The 24,701-nt window shown below is 41.1% G+C and overlaps 1 protein-coding gene across 3 annotated transcripts in view; it reads left to right on the top strand.

Moving 5' to 3' along the window:
* Nceh1 (neutral cholesterol ester hydrolase 1) overlaps positions 1–24,701 on the top strand; it is an 80,512-nt gene that overhangs the window by 38,148 nt on the left and 17,663 nt on the right. For all 3 annotated transcript variants that reach the window (XM_021254217.2, XM_004834605.4, XM_087186513.1), the window contains 2 exons: positions 10,489–10,717; positions 15,593–15,662. In XM_021254217.2, coding sequence (XP_021109876.1) covers positions 10,489–10,717; positions 15,593–15,662 — 299 coding nt within the window. The remainder of the gene's footprint in view (positions 1–10,488; positions 10,718–15,592; positions 15,663–24,701) is intronic.

The following is a 24,701-nucleotide window of genomic DNA, read 5'->3' as shown; positions in this document are numbered from 1 at the left end:
AAGTTCCTAAGGTGTTCTTTGTCATGAAAATATCTTATTTCTCCATCCATTTTGAAAGATAGTTTTGCAGGGTACATCAATCTGGGTTGGAGGCCGTTTTCCTTTAGGACTTGAAATACATCACTCCAAGCTCTTCTTGCCTTGAGGGTTTGCATTGAAAAGTCTGCTGTGATTCTGATGGGCTTTCCTTTGTATGTGATTTGTTTCTTTTCTCTGACTGCTTGGAGAACTTTGTTCTTCTGTTTTGTTTCTGGAATCTTAACAATTATATGCCTATGTGTAGATATTTTTTGATCAAGGCTATTTGGAGTCCTATATGCCTCACTTATCTGTATGTCAAGCTCTTTTCCCCTGCTTGGGAAGTTTTCTGCCATTATTTCTGTGAAGAGATTTTTTTTATGTCATCTCCACTCTCTCCTGTTTCTTCATTGAGCCCAATCAGTCTTATGTTATTCTTTTGTGCATCATCTAGCAGCTGCTGGATTGATTTCTCATGTTCCCTTATTATTTTGAAGCAATTTTTCTTTTCCTGATCACTAATTGCCATCTTATCTTCTATATCTGAAATTCTATCCTCACATTGGCTCATTCTGCTGTGTAGACTTTCAGTGGGGTTTTTCATGTCCTGGAAATCTATTTGCATCTGTTTTATGGATTCCATTTGTTTCTTATGTTGGGATTCCATCATGTTCCTCAGCTCCTCTCTAGATTTATTAATCATGTCTTGCACTAGGGGCACAATTTCTCCTGTTATCTGAGAAATTATTTCTGATTTCATTTTTTCCAGATCCCCTTTTGTTGCCAGTTCAGTGGGTCCAGGTGGTTGAGTATCAAAGTGTTCCATCTCATTTCCCTTTGGGGTTGCTGTAGGTGATCTGGAAGTCTGGTTTTGAGACTTATTTACATGTTTTCTCATTTCGACTGGGGTGGAGGGCTGTTAGCGCCTGCACGGATTACCTCCTCTGAGCTGGGTGAGGTGGGACAGTGGCCAGGAGCAGCAGTAGGGATGGTGACCCAAAAGCCCTTTCCTGTGGGCTGGGACCAGCCAGAGGGATGGTGGCCGGGAAACCCCTTCCTCTGGATCAGGAGCAGTGGGATGGTGGCTCAGAAGCCCCTCCCTCTGGGCCAAGAGCAGCGGGACAGAAGGTGGCCCAAAAAGCCTTTTCCTCTGGGCTGGGAGCAGCGGGAGGGATGGTGACCAGGAAGCCCCTTCCTCTCTACCAGGAGCAGTGGGACCTCGCCTCAGAAGCCCCTACCTCTGGGCTGGGAACAGTAGGACTCAGTACCTTAGTCTGGTGGTCTGGTGTCCTCTGCGTCTTTGTAGTGTGAAATCAGGTGGCTGCCTGTCTGCAGCGGGGTGATTCGGTGTCTTCCACGTGACTCAGGACCTCGGTAGGGCGTGCACAGACCTGCCTGTCTGCAGCGGGCTGATTCGGCATGTGTTCCGCGCGACTGGGGACCTTGGTAGGGTCATTTCTAAATAGATCTTGTTCTAGTCAGTTCTTCCTTTACCTTAAAAGAAGTGTGACTTTTCAAAGCCAGCTCATTTTGAAGCCAAGCCATTGCAATAGGCTCACTACTATTTGATATTTTCTCCCTCCTCCTCTTCTCCTATCACTCTTGTCTCTTCTTCTACCACTCTTGTTCCCCAAGTTTCCATTTTTTAAAAAATTTTTATCCAATTTGTAAAATCTCTGCTTTTTGTGAACAAACTGACTTTCTTCCCAGGTGGAATTTACCACATAAGCTAAGTCCTCCCAGACGCAGTGCTCTACTGTGCATGGTGGTGCTCAGTCCTAGCTACTGGGATGGCTGAGGTGTTAGGATTGCCAGTTTGAGGGCAGCCTGGACAACTTAGGGAAACTGTCTTGGAAGACAAGTGAAGAGGGAGGGAGGGAGGGAGGGAGGGAGGGAGGGAAGGACAGGAGGAAAGGAAAAGGATGGGAAACCTTCCTTGACCAGAGTTGGGTTAAAGTAAAAATTCAGCCTTCAGCAAGGGAAGGTATGTTTTTAATCCATGTATTCTGCTTGAAAATAGGAAAGGAGACTTTGATGCCCTCACGTTCTCTTTCCATTCTTGTTGGGTGAGGTTAGTGGTCAAAGGACTGACGTGTAGGTAGGACATCAGCCCCACAAACAGAAACATCTCCCTGCCTTTTCTCAGCTGTCCTCCTCCTTCTCTAACTTTCTGATCATTAGAACTCAATTCACCTCACCTGAGGCTGGGCCCAGACTTTTTGGACAGCTCCTGTCTTTTCTTTCCCTGGCTTGGTCATCTACCACTATACTTTAAGGTATTCACCTCTATTTTTAAAGTTTCTAGAGCATATCAAAAATCATCTGTCAGGTCTGGGATATTCCTACATTTGAGTGCTTCCTGAAAACAGGCTCTTGTCCTTTGTTTATCCTTGTACTCCCAAGGCGTAGAGCAGTTCTGATCAGATAGGTACTTAATACACGTTGGTTGAATGAGTTAATTCATTTGGTTTCTTTAGTGATTCTCAACCTTGCTATGCATCAAATTTGTCTAGGCAGCCAAACAAATACATTCTTTAGGTTATGTTCTCAGAAATTACTATTTAGTAAGTGATCTCGAACTTGGCATTGGTACTCTTTAAAGCTACAGGTGATTCTAATATGCTTCTAGCTTCGAGAAACACTGGATTAAATGAATAAAATAGATATACCAGTGCCCACTGTATGCCAGATGTTTTAATTAAATTCTTACAAGAATTTAGGGAAAGGAGGCAGGATTTGTTGTTTTTAGCACACAGGGTAAAAAAAAAGAGGCCCAAAATGATGTAACAATTTTGTATAAGCCACGGAGTTGGCAAGAGGCAGAACTAGGATCTGACTCTATTCCCTGGTGCAGCCTTCCAGCTTTTGGGCAGCTGCCTCCAGGAAGTGGAGAGTCCATCCAGTGTTTTGTAATTCACATAGCACTGGCCAGCTGGCCCAGCTATGTAGCATGTGGAGAAATGTGCCATTAGCTCTAGGCTACCTAAGAATGTGGTTGAATGTGCGTTAGCCCATGCAAGAGCCTGTCTGTGTCGCCATCACATTGTCTTCTTCGTTTGTAGACACTTGTGCCTTTTTCTCCAGGTGGGGCACTGAGTCTGACTTCTAATTCTGTGTCTGGAGTATGCTCATTCCAGTATCTTCTTGACCACTCAGCTTGTTACCCTTGCCTCATGCCTCATCTCTGAAACTAGTCTATACACCTAATTTTCCCTTTCCAAGTCACCTGTAATTTCTTTAAGGTTTTGATGCTAATCTTTGATATTTGTAACTTTGTTTCTCCTTATACAAGTTTTATATGCTGTACATTTATTTTAAAAAAACAAAAAAATCACTTAAGAGGTTTTAGAGAACTTTAAAATATTCAGTTACCAAAAAATATACTGAGATCTTATAAAACTAGAGTTTAAAAAAATAGAGTTAAAAGTTAATGATGACCAAAACCAAGTCAAATTCTAAATTTTGAATTTGTAAATTCTAATAAATTAGGCAAACATTCCCTTCTGGGTATAAATATTGTGAGGATTATTGCAAGATATAAACAAAAGTAATACTTTTCTTTTTAATAGTAATTATTTGTTGTTAATCATAATAATAAACAGTTATGTAATACTTAGTATGTGCCAGGTGCCACGTGCTTTGCATATGTTAACATTTAATCTTCAGGGACCAGGTTAGCTCAGTGGTTCCACTGCCTGCCCGGCAAGCGCAAGGACCCAAATTCAATCCCTGGTACAAAAAAGCAAATCAAAACAGAAAAAACATTTAATCTTCAGAACAACTTTGTGAGCCAGGTACAGTTCTATTATTCCCACTTTATAGATGAGGTTAAGGCACAGCAACATTAACTAAGACACACAGTAAGTGGTAGAAATGAGATGCAAATACTGGTAGCTTGACTCTTGTGGGGGTTTTTTTTGTGCCGGGGATCGAACTCTTAATCAGTATTATAAAATATATAATTTGGAAGTAGACCAATTTTGCACATTTGATAGAGAAAGACTGACATGGTGCTATAATTCCTATTCCTGACTGTTACTTTGTTTTTACCACTCACTGATTTGGAATGGGAGGCAGGGGAAAAGTTTCACACAGCCAAAAAATCCATGGCCTTTAAATTTCCTGAGAGAGTAGTACATAGTGCAGAGCTGAAATATCTTGCATACAGCAAAGACAATGATAATGAAGATATTGAAATAACTGCATTATACTTCCATGATGTGCCTAAAACATCCTTTGGTTACTACTGATGACTTCCTACTTAGGTTAGTGGCCATTTATCCACCCGTAGCTTCCTTAAATGGCCAAATTGTCAGCTTTTTCTCTGAGATTCTAGTTTGTCTTCTGTGTTATGATTTTTCTCTTTATTTTCTTTTTGGCAGTCTGACCTCTCTGGATTTCTCCCTCTGTTTCTTTCTTTCCAGCCTGACCAAGAATATTTTCCTCCATGGCCAGTGTCCTTGATCCTGTATTAGGTCTCTTTGCTACCTCCCTTGAGCCTCAGAGTTGTATGGGTTGTCAATAGTTGACTCTGAGCACTTTTATGGGCCTCACCTCCTTGATTCTCTAATCCTGCATTTACTATCTGCCTTTTGGGATTCACCTACCTAGACATCTCATCAGCTTTAAGTGGAATAATTCTAAAATGGATTTTATTTTACCTTCCCTACCTGTTCTGCTTGAGTTCTCTATTTCTCATATCCCATGAAGACCTTCCAGGACCTTTGAGTCCTCTCTCTGTGTACCTCACCAGCCGACCTACCTGACTGCAGTCCCTCCGCTCTCTGACCAGTTGACAAGGCCTGTCAATTCTGCCTCAGTGATCTCTGTGCAAGTCCCCTGCCCTGTATTCTCTGGGACACACCTTCATTTGCTCTCCAGTGGACAATCACCACATTCTTTTAACAGGAAAAAGAACATGGGAAGTTTTTGTTCTATATATATTTCTTACAACTCTTGCCTTTGCCTCCAATCTCTTCTCTCTCTAGACTGTTGCATATGCATTGGCTATGTAATTCTTCCCCCAGCATAAACTCATTTAAAAAAATGATCTCATTTGATTCATCATTGACTACTAAGGTGTTCATTTAAGAGTGTCATTTAATCTGCCGCTATCTTGCCAGCTGCTTATTTAATCAGACTGGATAGTCATTGTCTATATTGGAAGCTGCATTCAGTAGCCCCTTTAGTTCTTATTTGCCCTGCAGATATGATTGGTTTGTTCTGCAACTTTAAAAATACAGTATTAGCCTCAGTCAATACTTTAGAATCGTGGGATTTCCCTTAAAAGTCAGAGTCTCCAAGGAAATTCAGATAACTACAAAAGCTTAAAGGAAAGTTGGAATTTGAAGAAAAGGGGAAAAAAATCAGATAAGACAGAATTCTTGGTCCATTTGTACCCATATTTTTATTCTTATAATTAGTAGCATTAGTAGGTGTTTAATTGTTGAATTGTTAAAGCTATAAGACTGTATAAGTCTATTTTTCATTACTATAACAAAATACCAGAGACAGGCTAGTTTATAATGAAAGAGATTTCATTAGGCAAAGGATCCAGGGAATGGTGCTAGCTTCAGCTTAGCACTGGTAAAAGTCTCAAGGTGAATGGCAGCACAATGGCCAGAACACAAGGCAGAGATCACAGCCAGACACAACATCAGAGAGTAGTTCAGAAGTCAGGCTCAGACTTTTCTAACATTCTCCCAGGGAAACTCAGAGTCTCATTAAGAATGAATGGCCTTAATACCTCCAAGGGCATAGTGCAGTGACCTAAGGACCCACCTCTTAGAGGGCCCACCATCTTTCACATTGTCACATCAAGGACTAAGCTTCCAACATACCACACACACACACACGCACACACACACACACACACACACGAGCCATAGCAATGTCCTTGGGTGGCTTCTTGCACAAGCATTGTGGGTTCTATGTAGAATACAAGTTCTTCATAGTCTCAGGAGACGTGTACAGTGGTCTCAAATGCAAATCATATAATTTGAGTGTCAGCAACAACAAAAATTATATCTGGTGGAGCATGATGGCATGTGCTTATAATCCCAGCTACCCAGGAGGATGAGGCAGGAAGATCACAAGTTTGAAGTCAACCTGGGCAATTTAAGTGAGATCCTGCCTCAAAATAAAAAATAAAAAGGGTTGTGGATGTAATCTAGTGGTAGTGCTTGCCTAATTAACATGCATTACACCCTAGGTTCCATCACCAATTAAAACAAGAAAAATCTACCTTTAAAAGTATGCTCAAATTTCACAGTGTTTAAAAAATATGACCACAGGCCAGGCATGGTGGCCCATGTGTATGAACCCAGTATTCAGGAGGCTAAGTCAAGATGATGGCAAGTTCTGGGCCAGCCTCGGCAAGTTCTGGGCCAGCCTCAGCAACTTATGAGGCCTTATCTCAAAATAAAAAAAGGAACAGGGCTGGGGGTGTAGCTCAGTGGTAGAGACCCTTTACCTTCTATTCCCAGGACCCCCCCCACCCACCCACAAGTAATCACAAATTTTCATGCAGAAAAATAAGTGATCCATGTAGTTACAGATTTTCCTGTAATTGGAACAAGTATAGCACAATCTGGAGAGAGTAGAAAAGGTGTTTGACAGAATGAGATGACCATGCTGGGCAAGTTGGATAACTACAGACATAGAATCTAAACCACCAGATAAGAGAAACGAAGCAGGTCGCAAGTTAGAATCAGTGCTCTAAGTATTTAATGCAATTGGTTAATGTTGAAACTTGACCACATGCTAAGTTATTTATGTGGCTGGAGTATCATACTACTGCTTGCTCCCCTGCCTCCCTCTCCCCCAGATATGAGCATTCAAATATACTTTTCAGAGATAGCTATCTCATGTCTTTTTAAACCTCTAACAATTTCATAATATGGTAATGAATGTGGTGCTAATAACATGTGCTCAGCAGGAAAAATGGTAGTCTCAGCTTCCTTGGAAATATTGGAATATCTGACCCTGAACTCACATGTCTTCACACAGTGATCTGGATAGGGACGTCATCCGCATAACGAGAACCAACTCATTAGGGCTTGGTGTGTGGTGGGCACTGTTGTAGGTGCTTTCGTTTCTAGTCTTCACAACTGTCTTCTCAAGTTGTTGGTGGCATGGAAGCACTGATGGTTTAGCAGTTTTCCCAGGCTCCCAGAGCTGGTAAGTGGGGAGGTGGAGTTTAAACCAGGCTCTCTGGCTCTGGAGTCCATGCTGCTGACTTCTGTTCAGGCTCAGCTAGAACTTGTGATCGTCCTGGGGCTCACTATGTAACCAGGCTGGCTTCCAACTTGCAGTCTTCCTGTCTCAGCCTCCCAAGTGCTCAGATTTCAGGTGTACACCACTGTGCCTGGCTCACAACTAATTTCTATATTAATAGGCAGAGTGCAGTTGGTGCTTGGCTTCCTTGGATTCCTTTTTGTTCTTTCATCTTTAGTAACCAGCCCTGGGTAGGGAGCCAGTGTCCCACCGGATTTCACTGTGTCCAGCCCACTGATGCGTACAGAGTATCCTCCTCCCCTTCTATCTCCTTAGGCAGAATTACCTCTCCAGGGACCTGCAAGTTTTAAAACCTCTAGCACAGCCCTGGGTTACTTCAGCCAGCCAAGTTTAGGTAATTTGCAACCCAGAGGAATCTCATTCTAGGCCTGCTTCTGTGTGTGCATGGAGTTTCCCAGCTACTTCTAAAAGGGTTCCAGAAAACTTAGCTCCAAAATGTTACTTGGGTGAATAGGACTTTTTATTTAAAAAATCAGGGATATAAGTAATATCCCTTGAAGAAAAGCTGCGGGAAGAAGACTCAGAAGCTACCTGGACCCACACTGATTTAAACCAACATTTCCAGGGCAGTTCTGTGTGTCCCTGAGGCCTCCTATGGGTTTTAGGAATCCAGCTTCTGTAATCAATCTCTAATCTTCCCTTCCCTTCCCTTCACAAGGAATAGAAGAGTACCTACCTCAGAATTGTAGCCACATTTAACAGCCTACCCTCTCACTCACATAGTGTAGGCACTTAAGCCCTGATACCTATTATTAGTAATAGTAACAGTAAAAGTGGCTACTAATAAGTTACTAATCAATTCTCTCCATTTTCAAATCTTGAAAGAATCTCAACATTGGCTAAATTAACTTTTTTTTCATTCTGTAATTTATTAGTATAATTACAAATTTCAGGAGTGTTTTTCTTTTAGCAGCTTTCTGGATACTTTTCTCACCACCTGCCCTTTCTTAATTCTATCCCTTTTGTACTCAGTGCTTCTGTCAAGTCATCCGGCCTCTGTTGTAAGTAATACAGATGGTTGTTTGGAAATTTTGCTTACACAACTGAACAAAAGCTACCAAGCAGGGGTGTTTCTGGAGAGCGACAGGCGAACTGAGTTAAGTCTGCATGCACTCAGAGCAAGGGAAACATGGAGGAAGCCCAGGTGGGTTTTCATGTAAAATGAGCAATCGTTTATCTGAGAAAATGACTCACTAATTTTTGAGCTTCCCTACAATGGAACATACTCATGTATAATTTGTGTTAAATATTTAATAATGACTTCATTTAACGAAAAAAAGGAAAGGCATATAGCCCAAAAAGTAATAAAATCAAGCCTACCATTTTTTGTTCATATTCTTTCCTCCCTCCCTTCCTTCTTTCCCTCCCTCCTTTCTACTTTCCTGTGTTAATTTGGCTCATGGTTTCAGAGGTTTCAGTCCATGTTAAGTGTCTCCAAGGCAGGCACATCATGTCAGAAGCTTGTCCTGGAGCAGAGCAGCTCACTTCATGGTACTCAGGAAACAGAGCCCTTTGTTTATATTTCAGCATTTCTTGCTATCAAGCCATTTGTCCTATGTGGAATGGAGTGAATATTGCCTGTTTCCTATTCATTAATGACAAAGACTTATTGTGTCTACTCTAGAAATCTTGACAAGTACAGTGACTCTCAGCTGTGCCCTGGTAGATCTCAGTATTCACTAAGTTTGACTGACATTTTACCACAAAACTTAGATAATTGGCCTTTTCCAACTTGCCAAAAACTTAAAGTGATGGTTAGAATCTTCTGTGTGCACATGTCCATATGCCCTCCACGTATATGTATTTGTTTATTTACTATCAAGGACATTAATAGTTACTTTAACTTTCTCAGGAAGTTGTGCATGTGTCATAGCACATATAGAAGTTGAATTATTTTATTAATACTCATTTGCTCTGCTGCTATTAATATTCATTTGCTCCACTAATGAATATTAGTGGAATTCCTGAAATAGCTGTTCACTGTTCTTGTTCTTCATGAATGCGGACTAATAGTTTATAAATGCAGTGCTTTTCCAACTCTTTTCATCCAAAGCATATCTTATGTACAAAAATAAAAAATAGCATTTATATGGGAAACTGGGTAAACAGCTCAGGTACCTGGCTGCCCAGACGCTGGGAGGTGAGCATTGCAATCTACCTGTGTACCCTCAAGTCACACTGGTGTTCCCTGGACATAAGCTGGGAGGCTAGGATAGCACAATGTGGACGTCATGTGGTCCTACTTTCTGCTACCATTGTTTCGTTGATCTTATAATGCTATTAATGGTTGTTCTAACCACCAGGGTTCTGTTTCATAGTCTACAAAAGAGTGCTGTTATTCTCCAGCCATTCTCCTTCCTGAAGAACTTGTAGAAGCGGAAAGAGAAGAATAAACTCTGCAGGGTGTTTACTGGGTGGGTGACTTAGGTCTCTTCTCTCTCTGTGTCTCCTGCCACCCAATAACTCCCTGCAAATACTTTATGCAGACTTCAGTGCATTCTGGGGTCAGAAGGGAAGCGACATCAGGCTGTGTGGCCTTTGCACATTTCTGAAAAGCTTCTGGTTTTATCTGAGCTGGTCTGCCTCTTAGTTCTAGGAACTCACGTGACCATGTTCCCTCTCTCTTACACTCATTCCTTTCTCCTACTCTCAAAGCACAGGCACATATAGATATATAAACTTCAAAGCATTTAAAGATACTTAAAGTAAAACTTTCCTCTCTCTTATTTGCACTTAAATAAATTATTCTTCCTTCACTCCTAGTATGTTGTGGAACTATGAGGTGCTTCTTTAGAAAATGAAACAATAACAACAAAAACGACTAAGTCCTGGAATTCACAAATCCTAGATTTGAGTCTCAGAAGTCCCACTTCTCTATCTTATGGGGCAAGTTCAGTGCCTCTCTAAGCTTTCTCAAGAAAGTGGAACTGATGAATTCCATCCCATTTCCCTCGCAGGACTGGTCTGAAAATAAAAGGACATTTCGTGTGTGAAAATATTCTCTCTGCTCTAATAGCAAAAGGTAAATAAATTTGTCATGGTATTACAACTGTCCCATGCATCCTCCAGCGTGGTGGCAGTTGCTGGTAAGAATCCCAGGCTGAGTTATGGAGTGTAGTTCATGTGCTTTCAAAGTTGAGTCCTGAGCCTCCTCTGCCTTCCTCTCTCCTGCAGAGTAACCTGATTCACTACCTGGGACTGACCCACCATCTGACCGCCCTGAATTTTATCATCATTTCTTTCGGCAAGAAAAGTGCGTGGTCCTCTGCCCAAGTGAAGGTGACTGACACTGACTTTGATGGTGTGGAAGTCCGAGTGTTCCAAGGTTCTCCAAAGCCCGGTGAGCCGCTGAAACGCAGCGTTGTTTATATCCACGGAGGAGGCTGGGCCTTGGCAAGCGCAAGTATGTCCTGTTCATCTTCAGATTGTTTGGCATTTGTGGATGGCCCCGGGGAGGAAATGGGATTGATTTTGACTCTATTAGTGGTTATGGAGGAGAGCGTTTGTCTTGCCTCTCTTGGACTGTCCCAGTTACCCCCGCTATCCCAGTAGAATTTTTGGTACTGCTTTTTTGGCACTCTCTAAAGGATCCTGTTTTGAATGATAAGTTATGTGATTGCATGATGTAAAGGTTTTTGCTTGTAGGTTTGTTCCCCCCCCCATTAAGTTTATTGGTACGTTTCAGGTATAAAATACATTTACATACATCATTGGGATCTTGTACCGTTACATGAGTATCTTGGTTCTTATTTTTTTCCCCTTCCCCTGCCCTCCTTTCACCCCCTCCACCCTTCCCTATTTGCAAAGATTTTGTTTCCATTTTTTTCCTTTTCTCATATTTTTTCTTTTCCTTTCTTTCCTTTCCCCTACCCCTCCCTCTTTGCCTGCTCCTTTAGACCTTTACATCCTACTACACAATATCAATTATACATTTTTAAAATTACAATATCAAGATCTAGGAGATATTATCACAGATTTTATAGAATTTAAAAGGATATAGAAGGCATATTTCAAAAATCTTTTTTGAAATAAATTTGACAACTTCTAAGAAGTACCTTGGAAGAAAAATTAATGAAACTAACTCTGGAGAAAATATAAAATTTGAATAGTACCTATTAAAGAAAGTATATTCCTAGCTTGAAAACCTACCTATATGACAACAACAGGCTTGTATACATTTTAACTGATAAATTATATCAAATATTTAAAGCAGAAAAAAGAAGGAACACTTCTCTCATTTTAGAAAATCGACATTGTGCTAATCCTAAACTGGATAAAGAACAAAACAAACTATTAGAAGTCAGATCTGGAAGTATGTAGAAAGTGGTTTTGTTATAGGGATGGCAGTGTTGGTTCAGCATTGGAAGATCCACCCTCAAAAGTCATCATTGTAACAGAGGAAAGACAAAAGCCATGTGATTCTGGCACTAGTTGGAGAAAAGCTATCAGACTAAATTCCACAACTGTTCATGGTAAAAGCTATCAGGAGACTAGAAGTAGAACAGAACCTTCTCAACAGATTAAAGACATGTACTCCATACTTCCAGCAAAAGCGCCTTATATGAATGGAGAAGATACAATGATTTCTCCTTAAGGTGGGGAACAAGGGCAGATATGCTTACTCTTCATCTGTCCATTAAACTTTGAAACATGGGCCCAAAGCAAAATAGTCTGGCAATAAAATGACACAATTAGGATAGGATTGGCAAGGTAGAAGCAAAGTCTTTATATGTAGATGAAATGATCATCTACAGAGAAAATACTAAGAAATCTCTAGGAGCTCCGAGAACTTGTGTTTGAATTTAGCAGGATTAGAAAACACAAGGTATATATAAAAATTCAGGTCTATGTATATCTGCTATAAATGAAGAATTGGATATTGAAATTTAAAAGTTATGTAGGAGTACAAAGGACCTAGAATAGTAAAAAAACAAAACAAAACAACAAAAAAACAGTGTTGGAAGACATTTAGTACCTAATTTTAAGACTTCCTCTAAAGCTACAGTAATCAAGGCAGTGTTGATGTAAGGAAAGACATATAGATAATTGGAATAAAGCAGAGAATCTAGAAATAGAACCACACATACATGGTCCACTGAGTTTTGAAAGATTATTTAACATTAGCATTTTATAGAATATAAACTCAATTCAAGACCCAAGGAAAAGATAGTGTTTTCAGCAAACAGCACTAGAACACCTGGTATCCGTATATAAAAAATTAACCTCAACCCTTTATTTCCATACATAAAAATAACTTGAAAGGATCTTTGAACCTAAATATGAAAGCCTAAAAGTATAAGACTTTAAGAAGAAATTATAAGGGAAAATGTTTATGAATTTAGGGTAGGCAAGAACTTCCTAGGATACAAAAAACATGATGTATGAAAGAAAAAAAATGATAAACGAGATTCCATCAAAATTTAGAACTTTAAATGACATCATTAAAATGAAAAGTAGTCCTTAAACAGACCATATTTACAATGCATATAACCTATGACCAGAATATATAAAGAACTCTTACAGTTCCTTAATAGACAACTCAATTAAAAAGTAGACACTAAAAGATGATAAATAGCCAGTACAGCACAAGGAAAAGTGTGCAACACTAGAATCAGAAAAATACTAATCATGAATAATAACAAGATTGAATTATATACTCATTAGGGAGATGAAGTTAAAAGTTTTAAAAGCCTTGTCATGACTTTTTCTTTTTGTTGGATTCTCCCCCTTTGCGTTTAATTTGTCATGCCCAACTGATTCATTCTGCTGGGTTTCGATCCTCATTGTCTTTTCCTAGGGTATTGTCTAAAATTTTTTGGAGTGCTGGTTTGGTATTCATGAAGTTCCTGAGGTGCACTTTATCATGAAAGTATCTTATTTCTCCATCAATTTTGAAAGATAGTTTTGCAGGGTACATCAATCTGGGTTGGAGGACGTTTTCCTTTAGGATTTGAAATACATCACTCCAAGCTCTTCTTGCCTTGAGGGTTTGCATTGAAAAGTCTGCTGTGATTCTGATGGGCTTTCCTTTGTATGTGATTTGTTTCTTTTCTCTGACTGCTTGGAGAACTTTGTTCTTCTGTTGGGTTTCTGGAATCCTATTATATGCCTATGTGTAGAGTTTTTTTGATCAAGGCTAGTTGGAATCCTATATGCCTCACTTATCTGTATGTCAAGTTCTTTTCCCCTGTTTAGGGAGTTTTCTGCCATCACTTCTGTGAACAGCTTTTTTATGTCATCTGCACTCTCTCCTGTTTCTTCATTGACTCCAATCAGTCTTATGTTATTCTTCTTTGCATCATCTAGCAGCTGCTGGATTGATTTCTCATGGTCCCTTACAATTTTAAAGCAATTTTTCTTTTCCTGATCACTAATTGCAATCTTACCTTCTATATCTGAAATTCTGTCCTCACATTGGTTCATTCTGCTGTGCAGACTTTTGATGGAGTTTTTAATCTCCTGGAAATCTGTTTGAAATGGCAGGATGCCAAGCAAAGCAGTCCACAGCAAAGTCAGAACGTCAGGACCTTTTCAGTCCCTGTGAAGATCATGGTTACTCCCTCCTTTTCACCTGAGAGCTTTGGACATCCCCTAAGTTTAAGACAATGGAAACTTATGTTTACGATAACAGTATATGATTTTTCTAATGTAGGAAAATTCAGGAAAGTATACATTTCTCTCCCAAGCCCATTTTATTTAGCTCATCTCTTTTATTCACTGCTTTGTTTAGATTTTCAACCACTATTCACTACGTATGTAAAGGTTGGTGCAAGACTGAGGGGTTTGTTGAGTGCAGGACCTTCAGTTCCCAAACTTAAGCAGCTGTGGACAGACATGGACTGTAGGTCCCCCCTGCTGTGTGCTAGGGTATAGGGGCCATAAATGGGTAGGACAGGGTCTCTGCCATGGAAGAGATTGGCTCTGCAGCATCCAGCCCTTGCCAGGTAAGATAGTATTGAAGCATAGATATCAGGAGTGTATGGATTACAAGAGCCACCCTGGTCTTGTCTACATAATTTTGATTGGGTGCCCCTGCTGCAGGAAGAGCTGGGCTGGTGGAGGTATGCAATTCTTAAAATGTCTACTTCTAAAGTTACCTTCGAAAGCCCATAAATAAGGATATTGAAGTTGGTTCTGTAAGCCAGGCATGGTGATGCACACTTGTAATCACAGCACTTGGAAGGCTGAGCCAGGAGGATCGCCACGAGTTCAGTAGCGGCCTGGGCTACATAGTGAGTTCAAGGCCAGCCTTAATTACATAGTGAGACCCTGTCGCAAATAAAATAAAATAAAATAAAACAAAATAAAATAAAAGTTGGTCCTATACCTACAGACCTTTGAGTCTTCCTAGGAAATGTTAAGATTTCCTAAAATTCTAGTGTCTTGTATGTTGGTTTGTTGGACCTCATTTCCCAGATTAGATTAGCGACGATCTCATGAAGCACGATACAGTTATGAGAACTTACTGGAGAACTTTATTTTCCGGCTGGGACCCATGTACACTCCAACCAAGTCGGAGGACAGAAGGCACCTAATGAAATGAGGACTGCACATTTAAAGGGAAAACCCACAGAAAAAGTCCCTCTTCCCATTCCCCTGGGTTACAGATTGTTGCAGGAGCTGGTTTCAGAAGCCAACATAAACCCAGTTAGTTCCTCCCATTCCTCTGGGTAAGGGATTGTTGCAGATCACATGCAACACAGTATCTGTTTATGGTTACATGCATAGGTTAGGGGTGGGGTTTTCTCCCGGGAGACAGTGTGCAGCTGGAAGTCACATATTTACAAAATGGAGGAGAATGTTCTCAACATGGTGCTGGTATTGCTAAATTGCCAAGCTGTGTCTCACAGGTTTAAAGATAATAACACATTCTTTAAATTGGCAAGTTTCTGCATCATAGCAAATAAGGCTATTAGAAACAAAATTTTATGATTCTAAGGAGAAAAATGCTTATTTGCTGTGATCTTTTTGAAAGGTACACTCATTTGAAGAGCTACAAAATCAGAATTAATTTTTGCATTTCATTAGTTAAAAACATATTCAAAATTAATGTAATATAAATTTCCTTTTAATTATAGTTTTTGCATTTCATCAGAAATCAGAATTTTTGCATTCATACATGTAACTATTAATAAGACACGTGTGGACATTTGCTTTTAATTATTTGTTTTTATTATTAACTCCAAGTCTGAAAATAATCCACACTTAACAAAATTTAAGAATGGACAGCATTAACGACCCACTTTGGAGTGACCAGTTACCCCTTTGTCTTCTTTAGAAATCAAGTATTACGATGAGCTGTGTACTGGAATGGCAGAGGAACTGAATGCTGTCATTGTCTCCATCGAGTAAGTAATTCATGCTAGTCGTAAGAATTTTTTTTATTAAGAAGAGATTCCAGGTAAAGGTTCAGTAACTTTATTTTGCAGGTGATAAGATAGAATGTAAAATAGAGCCAGGTGTGGTGGTACACTCCTGTAATCCCAGCTACTTGGGAGCTGAGGCAGGAGGGTCTCAAGTTTAGGGCCAATTGGGGGAACTTAACAAGACCCTGTCTCAAAATAAAAAATAAAAAGGCTGGGGTTACAGTTGAGTGAGAAGACCCTGGATTCAATCTGTAGCCTTGAAGGGGGAAAAGAAGTGTAAAATAAAGGTCCAGAGGTGGAGAGATTTGCTCAAGTTCATACTCAGCATAATCAGAAAAGAATGACTTCAGTTTTCATGAAAACGCCTTGAACTAGCTTTAATAACACCATAACACCTTGAGTTACCTTTAGTTTTGAAAATTTCTGGAAAAGGAATTAAAAACTAGGAAAGTATACATTTACTTGCTTTATTTTTTGAGGCAAGGTCTCACTATATAGTTCAAGCTATCCTTGAACTCACTATGTCCAGACTGGCCTCAAACTCACAGTGATCCTCCTCCCTTGGCCTTCCAAGTGCTGGGATTTACAGGTGTGTGCCACCATGCCCAGAAATTACCTTCTTTTTAAAATTAAAAAGTAACGGAGATGTTAAAAAGAATCTCTCCTACAGCCAAGAAATGAAAAAATTACTGTCTAAGCATCAGGTTCTATAACTTGGGCCTTGTGAATAGCAATAAGTATTTAAAACATCTTAATGGTATAATTATTAGTAATAGTAATCATATTATTCTTTTGAGTTGTGTCTACCAGTACTTTTTAAGCTACTTTTCTGGGCCGCTAAGAAAAATGGGAATAAGAATAATAACCCTCTGGGAGGCTGAGGCCAGAAGATTGCAGCCTGGGCAACTTAGCACCTTAGCAAAAGGGGAATGGAAAGTGGGAGGGGTAGGGGAAAGGATAGAAAGGAATGGAATTAATATGAGAAAATGAAAAAAATGGAAACAAAGTCTTTGTAAACAGGGAGGGATGGAGGGGTTGAAGGGAGGGCAGGGGAATGGGGAAAAAGTATGAACCAAGATAGATTATGTAAAGGTGCAAATTTCCAATGATGAATGTCATTATAGTGTATATCTATTATGTACCAATAAAATGAATAATATAAAAAAAACCCTGTCTCAAAAAATTTTTTAAAAAGCTGGGGATTAGCTCAGTGTGAAATCTCTGGGTTCAGTCCCCAGTGCCACAAAAATTATAACTATCTATATCTATGTATCTGTATCTATGTATCTATGTCTCTACCTATATCCATGTCTCTATCTGAATCTATCATCTTTAGCTATACCTGTGGGATGGATGGAATGAGTCATCTTGAAGGGATAAGGAATTGAATCCAGGTCAGATTGCTTCCAAGATCCCTATGCCTTTTTGATTCAGTATCAAACCAGTATTGGAGGAAGTAAGGAGCGCTGAGTGACAGGGTGCAGCTACACCCCATCATCCACATTCCGGGCCTCAGGCTCTTTCAGGTCTCTGCTTCCTCTCCCTCTCTACCTGATCCTCTCTAGCAATCAGGGCTCCCCTTTCTTGCCTCTGCTCCAGATCTGAGATCTCGGAGAATCTTTTCTTCTGCACTCTATTGGAAAGGCTGTTCTCTTGTGTCTGTAGACCACTCTGACCTTGTGAATAGAAGCCTGACAGTCACATTGAGTGGTCCTGTGGACCACTGACAGCTCTGAGGCCTCCCTGAACTCTCACTCTTGGGTGACGCCTAGTTCACCCAGGAGCTCTCAGTGAGAAGCTTCAAGAAAGTGATCATATCTTTTGGCCAGGACAGCTGGCCAGAAGAAAGCAGCCGTTGTTTAAGCAGCCAACCCCCCCATTCTGGACCAAAGCACCCCAGCTCAGTGTAGAGGAACAAGCTTCTGGGGCCTTCAATGGTTTCCTGTGTGACTCTAGCTCCTTGCAGGCCTGAGAAAGGGAGGCTGGACTTGTTTCACTTGGCACCATGAGTGAAACTTATTTCATGTGACCTAAGATAACTTCTTTTACACTAATAGACTTATTTTATATTCATAAACTTAAGTGCAGGTCAGTTATAACATCCGCATCTGTCTCAAGCAAAACCAGTGCTCTTTTTTGAGTCTAGGCTTACCATAAAACACAGAAGGATGGCTAAGATGTTTTTAAGATTTTTTTTTTTAAAAAAGGGAACTGCTGCTGTCATCTTAACTTTCCAGTGTGCCTACTCTCTATAATGTAGCCCCCATAAGTTTATCTACTGGGAATTACCACAGTGCAGGGTTCAAGTATGGTTACCTGGTTGTGTGACCTTTGGGCAAATGACTTAAATTTATGTGCAAAATTGGTTTCAGAGTCCTTCCTGGTGTTTCAAATGTGACTACTGGGAACGGAAAACAGTACCCTCACTTTGGGGTCCCCAGCATGTAGTACAAGACTTAGCACATGCCTGCCAAGGAAATGCCTATTGAGTTGAGATAATAACTTCAGAGAACTGCCAGGGATCAGCTTAGACAGTGAGTATAAAAGGGCTTCAGATGTTTTAAGGCACTAGACAAGTCCGCAGGATGAGTGCCATAGCCTGTAGAAAAGAAGGTAACTTACAAACTGCTTATCAACGTGTGTTTGGAACTCACAGCACATTCTGGTTTTTGGTTAGGGTCCCGGCTGGCCAGCCACAGAGAGTGTTATAACTTGTGCTCCACTTGAGATGTAGCCAAGGTCATATGATCACGTTTCTCTTGAATAGAATGCTCAGAGATCTAACTCGGGACACACTTCTTCTCACTGCCTTAGGCCTTTTTGTTCTCTTCCATGAATGCTGACTGCACCCCTGTTCTGTGCCAGGTACTGTGCTAAACTGCGGTGATGTGCAGGGTAAGACTCAATTCCTGCCCTCACAATCTGGAGGAGAAGAGAAACCTTGAACACAAGATGTTCAGTGTGATGAGTTATGGGAAGGAAAAGGGCGAGGAGAGATGGATCCAATCTGACCCAGATGCAGTTCCCTGTCCCACCTATGCAAGGGTGTGCCTAGTTTGAAGGGTACAAAAGGCATTTTAAAATCATGCTTGCATCGAACCCCTGAGCATAAACAGAACCTATTTAGACCAACTGCCTCTGTCGTGGAAGTGTGATGAGAGGGCTTGTGAGGGGAGGAAGGAGGCAGAGAGCATAAAGTGTGAGAGAAGACATAAAAGGGCTTAATGAGTCTTCAGACCCTTGGGTCTCCTCGAATTCCACCTCCTCCAGGCAGAGAAGCTGTCTGCCTCTGGCTGTTCCTTGTCCTTGAGGTCTGCAACAGTGTGTGGAGGGGTCAGGACTTGGTGGTATCATGAGCTGTGGCCTTGGGGAAGATTAGAGCTTAGGAAACCTGACAGGCCTGGGTGATGGCAGCCTGGTCACGAGCACTTTGTGTGATGGGAGCACCGGGCGTTGGAGCTTCTCCCTCCCTTCCTGTCACCTGTGCTGCTACAGGGTCTGGGGACAGACCCAGCAAGTGAGGTGGGTAAAGACCGTCAGTTATGCAAAAATAGGTAAATGCTCTGTCTGGTACTTAGTATCTTCTACAGCATTGCTGTCTTTACACATTAATTGTACACTCTTTGGGAAATACATGGAAAAGTTCACCTTATCTAAGTTACATGGGTGTATCCTCATTCATATAACCTAGGATAACCTTACTTTACACTGATAGACTTCTTTTATATTCATAAACTTCAGTACTTTTAGTTATAACATAGTGCCTTTTTTACTTCTAGTTTGTCAAGTAAAACACCATACCAGAACCATAAAGCAGAAAGAACAAGAAACATTTAGTATTTTTTTTAAAAAGTAAGATGCAAGAAGACAAAGTATTAGGTATGTTGGACATTATTAAATTCTACAAGAGATTTACCTGACTTTTTTCAGTGTGGAAAACTATTTCAAGTTGTGTTTTGCTTTTAATTAAATTTTTACTGCACTTGTAAACTGTTTTATGTAGGTGCCCTAGACCTATCCGCATTCCACCAAATGTCACCAAATGTCACCTGGCGATTAACAGAACTTATGGCTTTAAAGAACTGTAAGGAGGACTATTGCTAATGCAAACAGACTAGACCCTGGAGTGCTGCTCTTAGTTTGATGTTCACACAGTTATAAGCAATGAGACTTTGATGCTTCTGGTTTATTCCGTCTATAAAATCACATAAATGCAAGGTGGCAAAGTCACAGTGCTTCTGTGAGGCACAATGGAAGGCACATCTGCCTGAGTAGCAGTGTGTATAAGACAGTTTGAGAAACAGGAAATGACAGTGACCTTGTTGTGAATTTCCCTTTCTCCTTGTCCTGCTCTTCCTCAGAGTCCTGAACAGAAAATCCTCACTTATCACCTTCATTTGGATACCCGCAAAAGGTGGGCAGATTGAATTCTGAAGAGTTCCACTGCACAGCAGCAGAAGCTTTGTTCAAAACATGCCTTTCACTCAGTCATGCCAACTGTAGCAAACCTAAGTAGTCACAAATAATTTAATACTACAGAGAGAAAATGCTGTGGCTTTGTGTTGGTCACTTTCCTGTTACTGTGACAAAATACTGACACCTGCAACATAAAGGAGGAGAGGTTTATTTTGGCTCATAGTTTTAATGGATTCAGTGTGTGGTTGATTGATTGCAAAGCAGAAACGACAAGATGGAAGAGCATGATGGAGGAAAGCTGCTCAACCCACGGCAGCTGGAAAGTAGAGAGAGACAAGGGAGGAGTCAAGGATAAGAATACATCCTTCTAGATCATGCCGGCAGTGACTCACCTCCATCCAGCTCCCACCTCCCACCAGCACATTTGGCCATGAACTCATTAATGGATCAATCCACTGATTAGTATGGCACCCCTCTGATCCAACCACCTCCCCAAAGCTCCACCTCTGAAAACATGAGAGGGGGCATTTTAGACCTACAGGTTTCTTCTAAAAAGTATTTTCTTCAATGTCATTAACTAATGGATCATTCCTTCTAAATATATTTCACTAATATCTTTTTGGCTGTGATTTATACTAAAAAAAAACTGAACTCTGTCTTATGGCTTAGATTTTTCAAAATTTCAGGGGTGGTGGTGAGGAATACCTATGACTGAGCAACACCGTGAGCTTTGAAGCCTGGTCCCTCTCATGCCTATGTAAGACCGAGGGCCTTACCAAACGCTCCGAGGAGCTGACTGCAGCGAAGAACACCCGGGAAGGAACACACCGGACAAGTTGGAAAGCAAAACAGACCTTAGTCTGGCCAGACGGCACTCCCAAAGCAAAGTAGCTTAGAGAGGCGGCTAGCCCAGAGTCCGAGGCTCTTTTATAGGGGGTTGCAGGGGAAGTTAACAGGTGAAATTTACAGAAGAGGAAAAAAGGTTAGTGGTCAGCTGACACGTACTGATGGTCAGCAGATGTTTGTAGATTGTTCTATAGATAGCAGTGTCCGGAACATCAGTTTCGAACAAAGAGTTGAGTAATTTATTTTGGGACCTTATGGCTGATACAGATCTTATCTAGTGTCCCAGAGCTAACAAGCATCTTTATCTATTTATTCACATTCAATCACAGTTGGGGCTAGGGGAATTTTATGATTACAGAGTTATCCAGTCCCACAGCCTGGACCTTACAGAGCTATCCTTAGCTTCTGGAACCACACCAAGAAAGAAAGCTAGAAGGACATGACACCAAGCTTGGCTGTGCTTTTGTGGCTCTCTTTGCCCTTGAGCATAAAAGCAAGGTTTGCTGATGAGTGGAATGGAGGAGGCAATTTAGGTAAACACAGAGAGCCTGAAGATGACTCTGCTTTTGTGTAGATATGTCCCATGTGTGGTGTGTGGTGTGTGTGTGTGTGTGTGTGTGTAGTTTTTTTCTTTTGGTGCTGGGGGTTGAACACAAAAGGGCTCCTATGTGTCAGACAGGTGAGTTATCTCTGAGCTATTCCTCCAGCCCTAGAAGCTGGGAACAGATCACAGGTGCTTCACATTGTTTAAACAGACTGCAATTCTAGCTCAGCCACTGTATTTCTAGGATTCCAATGAAGCATCCGGGTATCTGCCTGTCCTTTTGTATGTTACTCTTGTTCAGGTACTAATCTCCACACTCCCTCCTGAGTGAATGGTGATCAAAGTGATCTCAAAGAGCCAATTTTGGGAGTAGAAACAACAAGGAAGACCACAAGAAAAACCCTTCTTTAAGTTTTATGCACAAAGCACATTTTACTAATGAGAAGAGAAACAGCCGTCCACTCTCAGAACTACTCTAGAAGAGTTTTGTTGTATATCCTTTTATTTATTTATTTATTTATTTATTTAGTACTGGGGATCGAACTCAGGTCCTTGAGCTTCCACAGCAGGCAGCCAAAACCACTGAGCTAAATCCCCAGCCCTGTTGTATATCCTTTTAATGAAAAAGAAGCTTGTTAGAGGAGGAAGTAAGTTCTTCCTCTGGCGCTGTCTCCCTGAAAGAGCATGATTTGGATGTAATGATTGATTTGTTTGGATAACCCTTTCTGAAGACTGCAAGAATAGTAACTGTTTTGTGTTTTCAAGGTGACTCTATTAAGCTTTTCTTAGGAGGTGGTGAAAAGGGGGAAAAAAGCTGAAAAGCATTGAGACTTCCCTGTCCCCTGCTGAATTTGTTAGGAGTGTAACTTCATGCCAGACTGCCACACCTTTCACCTACCTGGCACAACATGAGGTGAACTCTGTCCTTCCCTCTGGCAGAAGGTGGTACACATACTTTCCAGGTGAGGTCACTTTGAGGGAGAATCTCATTCAACCCTCTTGGAATTCTGGTATCACTCTGGACTTCCACTCGTGCCTGGAGCAGCTCAAGCTCAGGCTCATAATGGCAGTGCCTTTGACGTAAGGATCAAACAGTCAGTCTTTCTGAGCACTGTGCCCTCTCTCTGGACACTGTCGGTCAGACAGGTCATAAAGTAAGTATGGTATCAAAGAAATAGTGCTGTTCCTTTCAGGTAGCTTGACATTGTAACTCTTTGGTAAATAATTATGACTTCCCTTCTACTTCTGGAGACAGGTGAGGTGTAAAGTGTTATAATGTATCGTTAGAGAGATTTTGAAGGCTCCAAGAAAGGAGAGCTACTTTTGGCTGGGAATCAGGAGACTTAATGAAAAAAGCGGCATTTAAAGTGCAAGTTAAAGAATGGGGGCACTTCATGGGGAAGCAGTGGGGAAAGGGTCCAGGGGATAGAGAGATGGACTGATGTGTTAGGAATGGGAATGGGGGAGATGTGTCCAGAGAGGAATGAGAATTTGACCAGAATCTGGTGTTTCTGACCCCTGGGTGCATATTAGAATCACTTGGGGATCTTCTGGCCCAGCCTGCCTAATTGAATCAGCATATTTTAAAGCAGGGCTTACACCTTAGTGCTTTTGAAAAATTGCCAAGTAGCCAGATGTGGTGATGCACATCTGCAACCCCAGCTACTTGGAAGGTTGAGGCAGGAGGACTGAAAGTTCGAAGTCAGCCTGTGCAACTTAGCTAGGCTCTGTCACAAAATAAAGTGTGTGTAGGGGACGCCAGGGCTGTACCTCAGTGGTAGAGCTCAATCCTTAGTTCTGAAAAAAAAAAAGGGAGAAGAAGAAGAAAAGAGGAAGAAGAGGAAGAAGGGGGGGGGGAGAAAGAAATTAAATAAATAAATCTGCAAGATGATACAAGTAGATGAAGAACATCCTAAACTACAGCCAGCATAGGGGGTTAGGAACAATGTCCTTTTTAATCTTTTTTTTTTTAAACTGGAGATTGAATCCAGGACCTTCACACTGAGGTACATATTCCAGCTGCTTTTTAAAGTTTTAAATTTTTTAATTTTGAAACAGGTTCTCACTAAGTCATTAAATTGCCCAGGCAAACTTTCGATCCTCTTGCCTCCCCGAGTGCTGGGATCACAGGCGTGTGCCACCACGCCTGGCTCCTTTTTAATTTTCTTGAAAGCCACATGGCTTATTACTTTCCCCACCAAAGAGAGTGCTATATGGCATAAGAATAAAATATATCTTTAAGCTTTTCTTTGGGAGGAAGAAAAGTATGTTGTCAGATATGTCCGGTGGGGCCAGCCCTGGGCTAGGTGTTTTGTTTTGAGAATTTTGCAAATCCATTGAAATTGTGAGCAGTGTTCTGAGCTGTCAGAAACCCGCAGTTCTGAGATTTTAGTGCTTTTATCTATATAGTTTTTAAAGGTCTTGGCTTTTGAAGACTGAAAATATATTTAAGGGAGAGAGCATCGGTTAGGAAGTCCATTGTGAATTAAGATCCCAGCCTGGGCCGGGGATTTAGCTCAGTGGTTTCGCCACCTGCTGCGCAAATGCAAGGACCCAAGTTTGATCCCCAGTACCCCACCCCACCCCACCCCCCCGCCAAAAGACCCCAGCGTGAGCAACTTAGTCTCAGAATAAGCTCTTGTGGACAGGGCATGTGCCTCTCACCTCTGAGCCTGTTCTTATCCTCAAGCCCACAGGTTTGCTTTGAGAGCTGTGTGAAGTGCACCTCTAGAACACTTGGCAAGGTACCTCGTGTAGGGGGAATATGTTGAACTTTTCAGCTTTCAGCATGTACATATTTGTTCAACTGATTATACCTCTTGCCTGAGTGAGTAGTGAATTTTGCTCGTCTGGTAGGAGGTGTGTGCAGTGATAAAGACGGGTGGCCCAGCCCACACTGCAGAGTCATCTCTCCCTGTGGTGAGTTCATGAATTGAGGTAGACATACAGATGTGTATACCTGTATCAGGCTCTTTAATTCAAGAACTATACTTTTTTTAAAATTAAAAAACAAAAAAATCCCCTTTTAGTACTTCGCAGGGACATAACTTTAACACAAACCACAGATGGCAAATAATATTTGTGTGTACTTTCTTTGACTCTGTCACCCATGAATTTCCTCCCAACTTGCCAGTTCTTGTGTCTGTGAATATGCTATGAAATTTTGTGATACTTCTCAGGTGAATTCCAGCTACTTTGAAGGTTTATATTATACT

Source organism: Heterocephalus glaber, unplaced genomic scaffold (genome assembly GCF_053883595.1).
Source record: "Heterocephalus glaber isolate CG9 unplaced genomic scaffold, H.glaber_assembly_v1.0 deba00001504, whole genome shotgun sequence".
NCBI classification, from domain to species: Eukaryota; Metazoa; Chordata; class Mammalia; order Rodentia; family Bathyergidae; genus Heterocephalus; species Heterocephalus glaber.
Note: the sequence above shows the minus strand (reverse complement) of the source record. Positions and strands in the feature narration are given on the sequence as shown.